General features: G+C 46.6%; 1 protein-coding gene across 4 annotated transcripts in view; it reads left to right on the forward strand.

Moving 5' to 3' along the window:
- LOC110487975 (insulin-like growth factor 2 mRNA-binding protein 3) overlaps positions 1–15,423 on the forward strand; it is a 38,511-nt gene that overhangs the window by 16,582 nt on the left and 6,506 nt on the right. For 2 of the 4 annotated variants that reach the window (XM_036970717.1, XM_036970720.1), the window contains 11 exons: positions 3,806–4,087; positions 4,603–4,737; positions 4,925–5,047; positions 9,117–9,252; positions 9,518–9,652; positions 9,877–9,945; positions 11,778–11,903; positions 12,093–12,131; positions 12,321–12,395; positions 12,629–12,760; positions 12,901–13,014. In XM_036970717.1, the coding sequence (XP_036826612.1) occupies positions 3,806–4,087; positions 4,603–4,737; positions 4,925–5,047; positions 9,117–9,252; positions 9,518–9,652; positions 9,877–9,945; positions 11,778–11,903; positions 12,093–12,131; positions 12,321–12,395; positions 12,629–12,760; positions 12,901–13,014 (1,366 nt within the window). The remainder of the gene's footprint in view (positions 1–3,805; positions 4,088–4,602; positions 4,738–4,924; positions 5,048–9,116; positions 9,253–9,517; positions 9,653–9,876; positions 9,946–11,777; positions 11,904–12,092; positions 12,132–12,320; positions 12,396–12,628; positions 12,761–12,900; positions 13,015–15,423) is intronic. The other 2 variants (XM_036970718.1, XM_036970719.1) reach the window with 2 other exon arrangements.

A 15,423-nucleotide genomic window follows, 5' to 3' on the forward strand; every position in this document is an offset into this window, starting at 1 on the left:
GTAGTCACTTTACCCCTACTTACATGTACAGATTACTTCGACTAACCACATTGACTCAGTACCGGTACCCCCTGTACAGTGCATTCAAAATATTCAGACTCCCCTTGACTTTATTAACATTTTGTGGAAAATGGATTCAATTGTTCCCCCCCCCCCCCCCCCCCCCCCATCAATCTACACACAATACCCCATAATGACTAAGCAGAAACATGTTTTTAGAAATGTTAGCAAATGTATAAAAATCAACTGAAATATTACATTTACTTCAGTATTCATACCCTTTACTCAGTAATTTGTTGAATTTGTTTGGCAGGGATTACAGCCTCGTATGCTGCTACAAGGTTGGCATACCTGTGTTTGGGGACGTTTCTACCATTCTTCTCTATAGATCCTCTCAAGCTCTGTCAGGTTGGATGGGGAGAATCGCTGTACAGCTATTTTCAGGCATCTACAGAACTGTTCTTTCACGTTGAAGTACAAGCTCTGGCTGGGCCACTCAAGGACATTCATAGACCTGTCCCGAAGCCACTCCTGTGTTGTCTTGGCTATGTGCTTATGGTCATTGTCCTGTTGGAAGGTGAACCTTCACCCAAGTCTGATGTACTGAGTGCTCTGGAGAAGGTTTTCATCAAGGACCTCTGTACTTTCCCTCGATTCTGACTAGTCTCCCAGTCCCTGATGCTGAAAAACATCCCGACAGCATGATGCTGCCACCATGCTTCAACGTAGGGATGGTGCCAGGTTTCCTCCAGATGTGATGCTTGGTATTCAGGCCAAACAGTTTAATGTTGGTTTCATCAGACCAGAGAAACTTGTTTCTCATGGTCAGTCTTTAGGTGCCTTTTGGCAAACTCCAAGCAGGCTGTCATGTGCCTTTTACTTAGGACTGGCTTCCATCTGGCCACTCTACCATAAATGCCTGATTGGTGGAGTGCTGCAGTGATGGTCTTTCTTCTGGAAGGTTCTCCCATCTCCACAGAGGAAGTCTGGAGCTCTGTCAGAGTAACCATCAGGTTCTTGGTCACCACCCTGACCAAGGCCCTTCTCCCCCGATTGCTTAGTTTAGCCTGCTGGCCAGCTCTAAAAAGAGGTCCTGGTGGTTTCAAACTTCCATTTAAGGCTCCCGAGTGGCATCACTATAGACCTAGTTTGATTCCAAACTGTATCACAATCGGCCATGATTGGGAGTTCCATATGGCTGAGCACAATTGGCCCAGCGTTGTCCAGGTTAGGGCTTGGCCGGGGTAGGCCGTCATTGGGGCGGCAGGGTAGCCTAGTGGTTAGAGCGTTGGGCTAGTAACCGAAAGGCTGCAAGTTCGAATCCCCGAGCTGCCAAATCTGTCGTTCTGCCCCTGAACAAGGCAGTTAACCCACTATTCCTAGGCCGTCATTGAAAATAAGAATTTGTTCTTTAACTGACTTGCCTAGTTAAAGGTTAAATGAAAAAGAATGGAGGCCACTGTGTTCTTGGGATCCTTCAATATTGCAGTCATTTCTTTTGGTACCCTTCCCCAGATCTGTGCCTTGTCTCGGAGATCCACGGACAATTACATCGACCTCATGGCTTGGTTTTCACTCTGACATGCACTGTCAACTGTGGGACCTTATATAGACAGGTGTGTGCCTTTCCAAATCATGTCCAATCAATTGAATATACCACAGATGGACTCTAATCGTTGTAGAAACATCTCAAGGATGATCAATGGAAACAGGATGCACCTGAGCTCAATTTCAATTCTCATAGCAGAGGGTCTGAATACTTATGTAAAGGTGTTTTAAAAATAAAAAAAAATTTTTTACAAAATTTGCCAACATTTGTAAACTCATTTTCACTGTCATTATGGAGTATTGTATGTAGATTGATGAGAAGACCTGTAACTTCTTTAAGAGGCTCCTCTGTCCTCCACTCGTTTTACCTGTATTAATGGCACCTGTTTGAACTTGTTATCAGTATAAAAGACACCTGTCCACAACCTCAAACAGTCACACTCCAAACTCTACTATGGCCAAGACCAAAGAGCTGTCAAAGGACACCAGAATCAAAAGTGTAGACCTGCACCAGGCTGGGAAGACTGAATCTGCAATAGGTAAGCAGCTTGGTTTGAAGAAATCAACTGTGGGAGCAATTATTAGGAAATGGAAGACATACAAGACCACTGATAATCTCCCTTGATCTGGGGCTCCACGCAAGATCTCACCCCGTGAGGTTAAAATGATCACAAGAACGGTGAGCAAAAATCCCAGAACCACACGGGGGGACCTAGTGAATGACTTGCAGAGAGCTGGGACCAAAGTAACACAGCCTACCATCAGTGACACACTACGCCGCCAGGGACTCAAATCCTGCAGTGCCAGACGTGTCCCCCTGCTTAAGCCAGTACATGTCCAGGCCCGTCTGAAGTTTGCTAGAGAGCATTTGGATGATCCAGAAGAAGATTGGGGGAATGTCATATGGTCAGATGAAACGAAAATATAACTTTTTGGTAAAAACTCAACTCGTCGTGTTTGGAGGACAAAGAATGCTGAGTTGCATCCAAAGAACACCATACCTACTGTGACGCATGGGGGTGGAAACATCATGCTTTGGGGCTGTTTTTCTGCAAAGGGACCAGGACGACTGATCCGGGGCCATTTATTGTGAGATTTTGAATGAAAACCTCTTTCCATCAGCAAGGGCATTGAAGATGAAACGTGGCTTGGTCTTTCAGCATGACAATGATCCCAAACACACCGCCCGGGCAATGAAGGAGTGGCTTCGGAAGAAGCATTTCAAGGTCCTGGAGTGGCCTAGCCAGTCTCCAGATCTCAACCCCATAGAAAATCTTTGGAGGGAGTTGAAAGTCGTGTTGCCAAGCAACAGCCCCGAAACATCACTGCTCTAGAGATCTGCATGGAGGAATGGGCCAAAATACCAGCAACAGTGTGTGAAGACTTACAGAAAACGTTTGACCTCTGTCATTGTCAACAAAGGGTATATAACAAAGTATTGAGAAACTTTTGTTATTGACCAAATACTTATTTTCCACCATAATTTGCAAATAAATTCATTAAAAATCCTACAATGTGATTTTCTGGATTTGTTTTCTCATTTTGTCTGTCATAGTTGAAGTGTACCTATGATGAAAATTACAGGCCTCATCTTTTTAAGTGGGAGAACTTGCACAATTGGTGGCTGACTAAATACTTTTTTTTACCCCACTTTATGTGGCGCATGTGACAAATAACATTTGTGTGGCTGGCCGGGCGCCTGCAGGCTGACTTCGGTCGTCAGTTGAATGGTGTTTCCTCTGACACATTGGTACGGCTGGCTTCCGGGTTAAGTGGGCGGGTGTTAAGCTGTGCGTTTTGGCGGGTCATGTATCGAAGGAGTTGCAGCGACGAGACAAGATCCTAATTGGATATGACGTTAAGGGGGGTAAAACATTTATTTATTCCTAATAAGCCATTGTTGACTTCCCGTCTGGTTATTTAGCTTACAGCTAACATATAGGATATGGATTCCGTACAGAGAAATTATTTGTTTGCAGATGCAACTGGGACCATGACATGTCCCCCCCCCGTACCTTCAAAATGATTGGGCAATTTTATTTGAACAGCACAGTTTCTATCATTTGTCAAAATAATGAACATTCAACAAAATAAGAATTAAACCCCATCGAACGGGTCAAAATTCTATTAGAAATGTATTCTATATCTGAAGTTTCCATGACACGTTTTATTTGTTTGACACATTGCTTTTCTCAAATAAACCTGCATCAATGGAAACCTGCCTAGTGACTGACAGCTTTTTCTCTGTGGTTGCCAGGGCGATGGAAAAGCTGAATGGCTTCCTGATGGAGAACTTTGCCCTGAAGGTGTCGTACATCCCTGACGAGACGGCGGCTGCTGCCGCCCCGACCCTGGGAGGGGGTAAGAGGGGCTTTGTCCCCCGTGGCCCTCTGCGATCGGGTTCCCCAGGCCTGGGGGCGCGCCCCAAACTGCAGTCGGACGTCCCTTTGCGCATACTCGTCCCCACACAGTTCGTAGGAGCCATCATCGGCAAGGAAGGAGCCACGATTCGCAATGTCACAAAACAGACACACTCAAAGTAGGACTGCTTCCTTGATCATGTACACATTCATGTACACAACATTCTAATGGGGTGCATTCAGCAGGACGCAATGTTGTGCATGTACAACACCCCTCTCTTACTAAGGAATCATATGGGCTCTTAATGACATTTCTATCTGCTATTTTTGGCTACTGAACATGGCCTTGATTTATAACCATAAATATAATTTTATGAGGCTTGGCAATACAAAGCTCACTCCCACAGAATAAATTACTCACTGAGAAAATGTTAATTTTGGCTCCAACTACCTATTGATGTGAACCTCTCAAGGCATCTCAAGTTGAAAACGATGGACGTTGACTTTTTCAACCATCTTTAGTGATTCTGTGAGATTGAGGCAGTACGGAGGGTGGACACAGGTATTGAACGACTGTCTCCGGTTGGGAGTAGTACGGGACCAGCTGGTAGTGTAACCGCTAGAATACAGACTGTTTAGAGGGTAACAAAAACGACTCTTCCCTTCTAAATCAGTCTCTCTTGCCCCTCTATAGGATCGACATCCACAGAAAGGAGAATGCGGGAGCAGCAGAGAAGCCCATCACGGTCCACTCCACCCCAGAGGGCTGCTCCAATGCCTGCAGGACCATCATGGAGATCATGCAGAAGGAGGCCCTCGACACCAAGTTGTGAGTTCAGCTGGAGAACGCATACATACACACGCACATAACCAGCAGGCCTCCAAAATCATGTTGAGTTCAACTGCCCATGCCTAGTCAGTCATGTTAGGATACCAAACTTCTATTCTTAATTATTATTCTATAACTTGACCCATTGAGCCGTCTTCTCTCATCTCGGTGTCTCCTTTATCCACAGTACTGAGGAGATTCCATTGAAGATTCTGGCTCACAACAACTTTGTGGGCCGACTAATCGGGAAGGAAGGACGGAACCTAAAAAAGATTGAAGTGGACACAGAGACCAAGATCACCATCTCCCCGTAAGAAGACCAACATCCCCATACAATCAACCATAAACTCAAATACACAAGCCACAGTTTTCAAACCAAGATTTCTGGGAACACATTGCGAAGCAGACTGTTTCTGGAGTTCTTAATCTATAGGTTCTTTGCACATACCATCAGAATGATTACTGCAGACAAGATGTGTCATGACAAGGGTTGCACATTTTGGGCAATATTCAGAGGAAACTTTCCGTGGGATTTAATGGGATTGTGTGGGAATTAACGTGAATATGTGTGAATTAATACCATTTAAATGTAGATGTTTTTTGCATTGGATATTTACCATATGATATGGAGACAAACAAACCTTTTACCTTATCATAAGTAGACATCATTGCAAATGATTAAATCATTCCAATAGAAAGAGAAATAATTTAATTACGATTTTAACTTTTAATTAAATGAGTTGACACTTCACATGGGATGATTTCACTGAACAACAAAAGAAAGGGAATATTGAATGATCCATCACATCTCCCAAAAAGGTTTTCAACATAGATCTGTAAAACTATAGTCTATAAACTAAAGCCTTGGTTGTCTTCCTCTCAGGCTTCCATGTCTTCTCCCTGTACCTCCTCAATGTCCACCTCTTGAACATCAGACTCTGAGGCCTCATCTTCACTGTCACTTTTCAACCTTGTTGAGGATGGCTCGTTGTCAGGCTCAAAAAGCCTCAAATTTGTCCGGCTTGCCACCAATTTTTCAACCGTTGTATTGGTCAGCCTGTTGCGTGCTTTGGTGTGTGTGTGTTCCCAAACAAGGACCAGTTGCGCTCTGAGGCGGATGATGTTGGTGGCATTTGGAGGATGATGGAGGCAACAGGGAAAAGAGCCTCATATCAACAGTCCCTTCCACCAGGTGGCTGATGAGATATGTTGGCACAACTGCCATACTACATCTCCATCCCAAAGCCTATGCTTGGAAGTGTACTTCGCCAGACTGCCAAGAACCTTGCCCTCATCCAGGCCAAGGTGGTGAGACACGGTAGTGACGACACCATAGGCCTTGTTGATCTCTGCATCTGACAGGATGCTCTTGCCAGCATACTTGGGGTCCAACATGTACGCTGCGTGTGTATGGGCTTCAGGCATGATTCTTCACTCTTTTTGATGCATTTCAGAACTGCAGTTTCTTCTGCTTGGAGCAACAGTGAAGTGGGCAGGGCAGTATGGATATCTTCTCTTACTTCTACAAGCAGAGTCTGAACATCAGACAGGATGGCAATTGTCTCCATCAATCCGTGCAATGGCTACTCCTATAGGTTTCAGGCTGTTTACCACTCTCTTCCAAAATTCATTATCCAGGAGGATCCTCTTGATGGGGGCTGTCCATCTCAGCAGGCTGTGATATAGCCATTTTCTTGGAGAGACTTGTTCCCCTCCAGGAGACTGTCAAACATGACAACACCACCCCAGCGGGTGTTGCTGGGCAGCTTCAATGTGGTGCTCTTATTTTTCTCACTTTGCTTGGTGAGGTAGATTGCTGTTGTAAGTTGATGGCCCTTAACATAACTAAACATTGCCTTGGCTCTCTTGTAGAGTGTATCCATTGTTTTCAGTGCCATAATGTCCTTGAGGAGCAGATTCCATGCATGAGCAGCACAGCCAATGGGTGTGTTGTGAGGGTAGAACTCCTCCACTTTAGATCAAGCAGCCTTCATGTTCACAGCATTGTCTGTCACCAGTGCAAATACCTCCTGTGGTCCAAGGTCATTGACTGCCTTCAGCCCCTCTGTAATGTAGAGATCGGTGTGTCTGTCCCTTGTCTGCTCTGGTAGAATACTGGTTGAGGGGTGGCAATTGATGTAGTTAATTATTCCTTACCCACAAACATTCGACCACCCATCAGGGATGGTTGCAATACATTCTGCTTTCTCTATGATTTGCTTGACCTTCACTTGAACTCTGTTGAACTTTGCATTCAGCAAATGAGTAGATCAGCATGTCTGGTTGAAGGGGTGTATGCTGGCCGAAGTACATTCATAAATCTGAGGGAACTTTATGCACTTGGCCATATGATTCTGCATCTTTGTTGCATTCTTCACATATTATTTGGCATAGTATTTGCAAATGTACACAGCTTTTCCTTCTACATTAGCTGCACTGAAATGTCTCCACACATCATAGTGCCTGTGGCATTTTCCTGTGACGATTAGGAAAAAAAGAGTAAAAAACAAACCAAATCCATGTTCAGATAAATAGTTAAGCAGTTAGATTAAACAACTCCTTTGTAAGAATGTTTTAAAATTAAACCTGTATGGAAACAGGTGAATTAACACTCCTCAGTTAGCAGGCTCAAGCAAGCTAAAACTAACTAGCTGAATTGAGTAAGTTTAGAAATTATTTAAACACACTTTGCTGTTGGCTACTATTTACTAGTTAACAAAAAATAATTAGTCATATAAAATATATTCACCCCACCCAATATTGTAATCAAAATTTACCAGAAAGCATGTAGTCCTTTGCTCAGACAGTGTAGTAGTGTGTGCTCAATAGCATCTCATTAGTGTGCAATATCTTGAGAATCAGCTGTACATGTGATGGAGGAATGCACTGTGCATTCAGAGGGTTGCAATTCCATTGAATTGGGGATAGCTTAACCAAAATATGCCACAAGTCCTAACATTGCCTTGTGCCTCCCCACCCCCAAAAAATTGTAAATTGATAAAAGCAAACAATTTTGAATTTAAGCAAAATTCCCGGGCTTAACTTCCCATGAGAAATGTTCTGGAAAATTCTGTAAATTTACCAGAAAGTTTCCAACCCTTTGCAACCCTAGATGTGACTTGACTTCTAACATTAATCTGATTTATTTAATCCAGCATGTTTAATTGTTACCTGATTCTTTTTTTTCTTCTTATTTATCATGCACCATTTAACTCATTAGGATTTAGGGAACCACGACAGCGGTTCTTTAGTTACCATCTCCCGAATTAAACTGAATGTTTTTACCCGCTTGAACTAAGAAATCGTGAATGTTTTTGTGAAAGGTCGTACCTCTCGGAACTGGCCTCCTTGAAGGTGGTTGGGCCTTTTCGCGGCATGCTTATAAGGCTCGGTCCAAAATGGTTCCAACAAGTCTCATACTGTTGTCTTCCTTTGTAGTTGTCCGTTATCCCGTGACTTGTCATGTAGTCCTGAACAGAACTACAGAATCGATTTTCTTTCCATTCGCTCCTGAAACTTCCTCTTTGAAGATGGGCTAGCTAGCTGTGTAGAGGGTTCCCAGTGGGGTGATGAGTAGTGTAATACGGTGATTTGAGCAGAGTAGTAGAATGGTCCCACTTCAATTCGCTTTTCTAAATACTTAGGACAGATAATCAGCGTACCAGTTGTCTGGGAGGTCTACCAGTTGTCTGGGAGGTCTACCTCATGTAGAGATTGAGTTCAAACCACTTTAAATGTGAGCTGCAGCTCTACGTCTCTAGTCTAATGTTAATTCTTAACCCATTTTATACAGTTTGTTAAAAAGGGGCGGTTCCGTCAGGCTGACACGCTCTGACCTCACTCAAGGGGGCAGTGACTACGTACTGTGCACAGTTTTAAAAACAATTTCCTCTTATAGTTTCTAAAATCACCCCCCCCCAACAAAAACACATTTTTCATATAGCATGCACAAGATGGAAACTTTGTACATGTAGTGTGTACTTCTCAAGTTACAGTATTTCCTTTATAACATTTTTTACTTTATCACCACAAAATAACAACCAAGACGACATTAGTCTTCTTTTAGGTCACCTCTGCCCGTTCCCCACGTTCTATATTAGAAATATTGATGCTTTTGAACATGTTAGTTTCATCGAGAAAAGTCTTAAAGCACATTCCTTGGGTGAATTTGGATTTACAACAGGGCATGAGGTGTTAACCCCCACCAGTCCCCCCCCCTCAGTTCCCTCCTCCCACCCCCCCCTCTGCGGGTGAGAGGTGGTCTTGTTGAAGTTATTTATTGCAAGCTGATCTGACCTATTTAGAGCCTCACGGGACAGTCATGACTGTCTCATAAGACACACACATTAGAAACCAAGGTGGTAATGGATGTCCTTCAGTCTCCAGGACCTGACGCTGTACAACCCTGAGAGGACCATCACAGTGAAGGGGTCCATCGAGGCGTGCTCCCGCGCTGAGGAGGAAGTGATGAAGAAGGTCAGGGAGTCGTATGAGAACGACGTGGCCGCAATGAACGTAGGTCCTTGTACTAACCCACTGGGGGCACTGTTGGTGGAACCAAATAATCTGGAGTTGTTCAAAATGGCACCCTACTTCAACTTTTGTGTACTATAGGGAATAAATAGGGTGTCATTTGGGATGCAACCTGGGAGATCATGGCTTTTTTTTTAGGCTGTGCAGCTACCCATATAAAGTTAACTTTGTATTTGAGTCGTTTATCCCAGAGAATGTTTCTGTTCTTGGTCATTTTGTCTAGTAGTAAATCTTTCTCTCTACCCAGCTCCAGTCTAACCTGATTCCAGGACTCAACCTGAATGCCTTGGGTTTGTTCCCTGGTGGTGCTCCAGGTATGGGCCCCTCCATGGGACACAACGCCCCACCTCCCGGTGCCCAGGGTGGCTATTCCTCCTTCGGGGTGAGTTTCTGGACCCCTACCTCCCTGGGTTTACTCCACAGTGATGCTTAAAGATGTCCCCTCTTTACAGAGCAGTTCTGCAAGAAGAAACCTACAACAGACCAACGTCTGACTGAGAAGCCATTTTGGATCTTTCAGTGACCGTGTCTGTGTTCCTCTCTCCTTATAGAGCAGCCATTTGGGGGCAGGACAGTGACTTGGTTTTGTGTTATTCTCTCCTATAGAGCAGTTACTTCGGGGGCGAAGGGCCATTTTGGGCGTCTGTGCTGTCAGCGAGCAGCCAGCCCCTCTCTGTAAGTCTTCCTTCCCACAGTGCTTTGCACGGCTTCTGGCTGCTAGCTGCTGGATTGGGTAGAAAGGCAGGGCTTGCCACAGCCAAGCCCCTCCCAGTAACCTATGACCCCTAGGGATTGCCTAACTCATGTTTTGTTCATTTCCCTCAAATCTGCTGGGTGGTGGCCACAGTTTCTACTGGGTTTAGTTTGGCCTCAAATCTTCAGCTGAAGAAAGTGTAGCAATTGAACACCGTGGCATGTTTAGAAGGTTACAAATGGTCGCAGATGTTTACAAACGGGCACCTTTCTATTAGACAATTTGATCTGGAACAGCCTCCTGGTGAAAAGGTTTGCTCCCATCTGGAGCCTTCTGAATGTGATCTCGGGTTGAATGACTTTACCCCCAACTGAAGTGTAATGAGTTGGTGTCCTCTAGTTTAAAACAGCAGGTCTGTCCCAAACGGCACCCTATTACCTATAGTGCACTACTTTTGACCACAGCCACTAAATAGGGAATAGTAATCCCTGCAGGACCATGCCTCCCCGCCCCTTCATCTAAAAGATCTCAACCATTTCACTTCCCTCTAACACCAGGCATGTGCAGTGAGCCCACGCCGTTTGCTGCAGGTCATCTTTTTAATGCAATAATCTGTAATATGTGTGTGTGTGGAAGCGCTGGTGAGGGACTAAGCCGGGTCAAGCATTCTGAAAGGGATTATCTGAGTGGTCCATCCATATACTGTGGTTTAGTTGGATGTGTTCAGTTGCTGCAGATAAATGGAGATCCCTCTGGGAATGCTGTTACCTGAGCTAGGTGCTGGATGCTAGATTTTCTCATCTTTCTAGAGTCAGGGTCTCTTATAGCCTGGGTGTGTCCCAATAAATCTCTCCTTCCTCACTCGTTCACTATTCCCCACTAATTTAAGTGTTGTATTGTCATGGGCAGGAGGGATTGTCCATATACCAGTCTTTTTTTTTCTTCTTTCAAAACCATGAAGGGAAGTGAACAAGTGTTCACTTGGGGAGAAAGGAGAGATAATTGGGACCCACTCCATGTTCGGAAGTTGAGGATTTTGTTTAGTTTTATTCAACCTCTTCAAATATGTATGTACAGTTGTTTCATGATTATGCAGTGCTATTGTGATCCTATTTGCTACGGAGGGGAAAAGTTAACAAAGTTATACCTCATATTTAATAAAACACTTGAAGTTTCCTATCAGGTCTGCTTCCGGTCTCCCTGGCAGTGTCTTAAATGACCCCCTATTCCCTCTATTTCACTGCTTTTGACCAGGGCTCTGATCCAAAGTAGTGCACTGTGTCATGACCGGGAGACGCATTAGGCGGTGCACAATTGGCCCAGCATCATCCGGGTTTGGTGGGATGTCCTCGTCCCATCGTGTTCTATCGACTCCTTGTGGCGGGCCCGGGTGCCTCCTTTGGTCGCCAGTTGAATGGCGTTTCCTCGGACACAGTGGTGTGGCTGGCTTCCAGGTTAAGCGAGAAGTGTCTAGAAACAGTGTGGCTTGGCAGGGTCGTGTTTTGGAGGGCGTATGGCTCTGGACCTCTCCCGAGTCCGTACGGGAGTTTCAGCAATGGAACAAGACCATAACTTCAGTTTGGAAATTCTGAAATTGGGGAGAAAAAGTAAATCAAAATAAAGTAGTGCTCTAGAGGGAATGAGGAACCATTTGGAACGCCAGCCCTGTGAGGCTTCTTCCTGTGTTGCTGCATCAGTTGCTTGGTTGTGGTCAACTGGGCTGCTATTGCTGTTTGCCTGGTGTGGTCTCCTTACGGTCAGACTGGCTCTGTTGTGTTCTCATTATGGTCGTGTGGCCTCTACTGTTCCACAGGGCCAGGGGCAGCCGGAGTCTGAGACGGTCCATCTGTTCATCCCGGCTCTGGCGGTCGGAGCGCTCATTGGAAAACAGGGTCAACACATCAAGCAGCTGTCGCGCTACGCCGGAGCCTCCATCAAGGTGAGGGACTTAACTGACAGGAGGGGTTTGAGCTGCATCTCAATAACCTAAAATAGCTTCTCATATCATTTTGTTCTTTTCACCTATTCTCCCCACTCCGTTATAGATCAGTGCAGATGAAGTCCGTGTCGTAGATGCAAACCACATATAATTTTGTTCTTTTCACCTATTCTCCCCCCTCTGATTTAGATCAGTGCAGATGAAGTCCGTGTCGTAGATGCAAACCAGGTATTTTAATTTCAAATATTCCGATTCCTTTTTCATCTTATATCCATCAATCCTCTCAGATCTCCAGTTCAGATTGGATTTGGGTGGTGCCCTCTTCAGGCTGTTATGATGCACCCCTAATGGGGTAAAGGGAAGCAGTGGGACCTGATTTAGGTAAAGTGTGTTAACGTGTTATGTCCCTCCCCTCAGGTAGCACCTCCAGACGGCATGGACGCCAAGCAAAGGATGGTGATTATCGCGGGACCACCAGAGGCCCAGTTCAAGGTAGGAGCCCTTGGGACCCCTGTCGCTTTCTCCACCAGCCATGCGGTGTCCAATACCCACAACACCAGAGGTCCATAGAACAAAATTGTAGTCTGTACAGTTAACTGGCTAGCTGACTAAATCTGGCACATTCACAGCTGTTGATTGATGCCCCAGTCAAGTTAATTAAGATATTATGAAGATGCTTGAATCAAGGGTTGTGGAAATTCCTCTGACTCTTGGCCCTGTTCCAGGCTCAGGGTCGTATCTTTGGGAAGCTAAAGGAGGAGAACTTCTTTGGGCCGAAGGAGGAGGTGAAACTGGAGGCTCACATCAAGGTGCCCTCCTTCGCTGCTGGGCGTGTCATCGGCAAGGGAGGCAAAACGGTAGGCCGACTCCTGTGTGTGACTATGGTTGCCAGAAGTATTCTAATTCTCCTGCAGAATAATTGAAAGCACCACCTATTACCTAGGCTGTAATATAAAGGGATATTTTGTGTTTTCTCCACTTCTCACCCTCCCCCCAGGTGAATGAGCTGCAGAACCTGACCAGTGCTGAGGTGGTGGTCCCCAGAGACCAGACACCTGATGAGAATGACCAGGTCATCGTCAAAATCACTGGACACTTCTATGCAAGCCAGGTATGTTACACTTCAAGTGAAGTTTGATTCGTGTATTTTTAAAATTGCAACAGCAAATAATAATGATGTTCTGAAAGGATCAGATGGATTGATCTATCATTTCAAGGATGTTCCTCCAGCCCTGTCACTGGGCAAGGCAGTGATGTTCCTCTAGCCCTGTCACTGGGCAAGGCAGTGATGTTCCTCTAGCCCTGTCACTGGGCAAGGCAGTGATGTTCCTCTAGCCCTGTCACTGGGCAAGGCAGCGATGTTCCTCTAGCCCTGTCACTGGGCAAGGCAGCGATGTTCCTCTAGCCCTGTCACTGGGCAAGGCAGTGATGTTCCTCTAGCCCTGTCACTGGGCAAGGCAGTGATGTTCCTCTAGCCCTGTCACTGGGCAAGGCAGTGATGTTCCTCTAGCCCTGTCACTGGGCAAGGCAGTGATGTTCCTCTAGCCCTGTCACTGGGCAAGGCAGTGATGTTCCTCTAGCCCTGTCACTGGGCAAGGCAGTGATGTTCCTCTAGCCCTGTCACTGGGCAAGGCAGTGATGTTCCTCTAGCCCTGTCACTGGGCAAGGCAGTGATGTTCCTCTAGCCCTGTCACTGGGCAAGGCAGTGATGTTCCTCTAGCCCTGTCACTGGGCAAGGCAGTGATGTTCCTCTAGCCCTGTCACTGGGCAAGGCAGTGATGTTCCTCTAGCCCTGTCACTGGGCAAGGCAGTGATGTTCCTCTAGCCCTGTCACTGGGCAAGGCAGTGATGTTCCTCTAGCCCTGTCACTGGGCAAGGCAGTGATGTTCCTCTAGCCCTGTCACTGGGCAAGGCAGTGATGTTCCTCTAGCCCTGTCACTGGGCAAGGCAGTGATGTTCCTCTAGCCCTGTCACTGGGCAAGGCAGTGATGTTCCTCTAGCCCTGTCACTGGGCAAGGCAGTGATGTTCCTCTAGCCCTGTCACTGGGCAAGGCAGTGATGTTCCTCTAGCCCTGTCACTGGGCAAGGCAGTGATGTTCCTCTAGCCCTGTCACTGGGCAAGGCAGTGATGTTCCTCTAGCCCTGTCACTGGGCAAGGCAGTGATGTTCCTCTAGCCCTGTCACTGGGCAAGGCAGTGATGTTCCTCTAGCCCTGTCACTGGGCAAGGCAGTGATGTTCCTCTAGCCCTGTCACTGGGCAAGGCAGTGATGTTCCTCTAGCCCTGTCACTGGGCAAGGCAGTGATGTTCCTCTAGCCCTGTCACTGGGCAAGGCAGTGATGTTCCTCTAGCCCTGTCACTGGGCAAGGCAGTGATGTTCCTCTAGCCCTGTCACTGGGCAAGGCAGTGATGTTCCTCTAGCCCTGTCACTGGGCAAGGCAGTGATGTTCCTCTAGCCCTGTCACTGGGCAAGGCAGTGATGTTCCTCTAGCCCTGTCACTGGGCAAGGCAGTGATGTTCCTCTAGCCCTGTCACTGGGCAAGGCAGTGATGTTCCTCTAGCCCTGTCACTGGGCAAGGCAGCGATGTTCCTCTAGCCCTGTCACTGGGCAAGGCAGCGATGTTCCTCTAGCCCTGTCACTGGGCAAGGCAGCGATGTTCCTCTAGCCCTGTCACTGGGCAAGGCAGCGATGTTCCTCTAGCCCTGTCACTGGGCAAGGCAGCGATGTTCCTCTAGCCCTGTCACTGGGCAAGGCAGCGATGTTCCTCTAGCCCTGTCACTGGGCAAGGCAGCGATGTTCCTCTAGCCCTGTCACTGGGCAAGGCAGCGATGTTCCTCTAGCCCTGTCACTGGGCAAGGCAGCGATGTTCCTCTAGCCCTGTCACTGGGCAAGGCAGCGATGTTCCTCTAGCCCTGTCACTGGGCAAGGCAGCGATGTTCCTCTAGCCCTGTCACTGGGCAAGGCAGCGATGTTCCTCTAGCCCTGTCACTGGGCAAGGCAGTGATGTTCCTCTAGCCCTGTCACTGGGCAAGGCAGTGATGTTCCTCTAGCCCTGTCACTGGGCAAGGCAGTGATGTTCCTCTAGCCCTGTCACTGGGCAAGGCAGTGATGTTCCTCTAGCCCTGTCACTGGGCAAGGCAGTGATGTTCCTCTAGCCCTGTCACTGGGCAAGGCAGTGATGTTCCTCCAGCCCTGTCACTGGGCAAGGCAGTGTCTGCTAGTGGCACTGAGTCATATCTGGCAGGGGGATATTCATCCCAGTCAGCTATGGTAGCAGTGGGCTAAAAGGCTGGTTCATGCTGAAACTGACCATTAGAATGTGCTGTAGGGATTAACATGGGTAACGAGGATCCTGAGACTATATATTTTTTCAATGACAAGACTTGGGAAATTACAGCATTTGGCACTAATGCAATTCCACAAAATACACAACATGAACAGCATCAGATAAGAAAAATAATAAAATGGTGCATTATCCAAGCGGGTTGTCCCACGGAAGCCTTTAGCCTAGCATATTTAA

The sequence above is a fragment of the Oncorhynchus mykiss genome, chromosome 32, assembly GCF_013265735.2.
Source record: "Oncorhynchus mykiss isolate Arlee chromosome 32, USDA_OmykA_1.1, whole genome shotgun sequence".
NCBI classification, from domain to species: domain Eukaryota; kingdom Metazoa; phylum Chordata; class Actinopteri; order Salmoniformes; family Salmonidae; genus Oncorhynchus; species Oncorhynchus mykiss.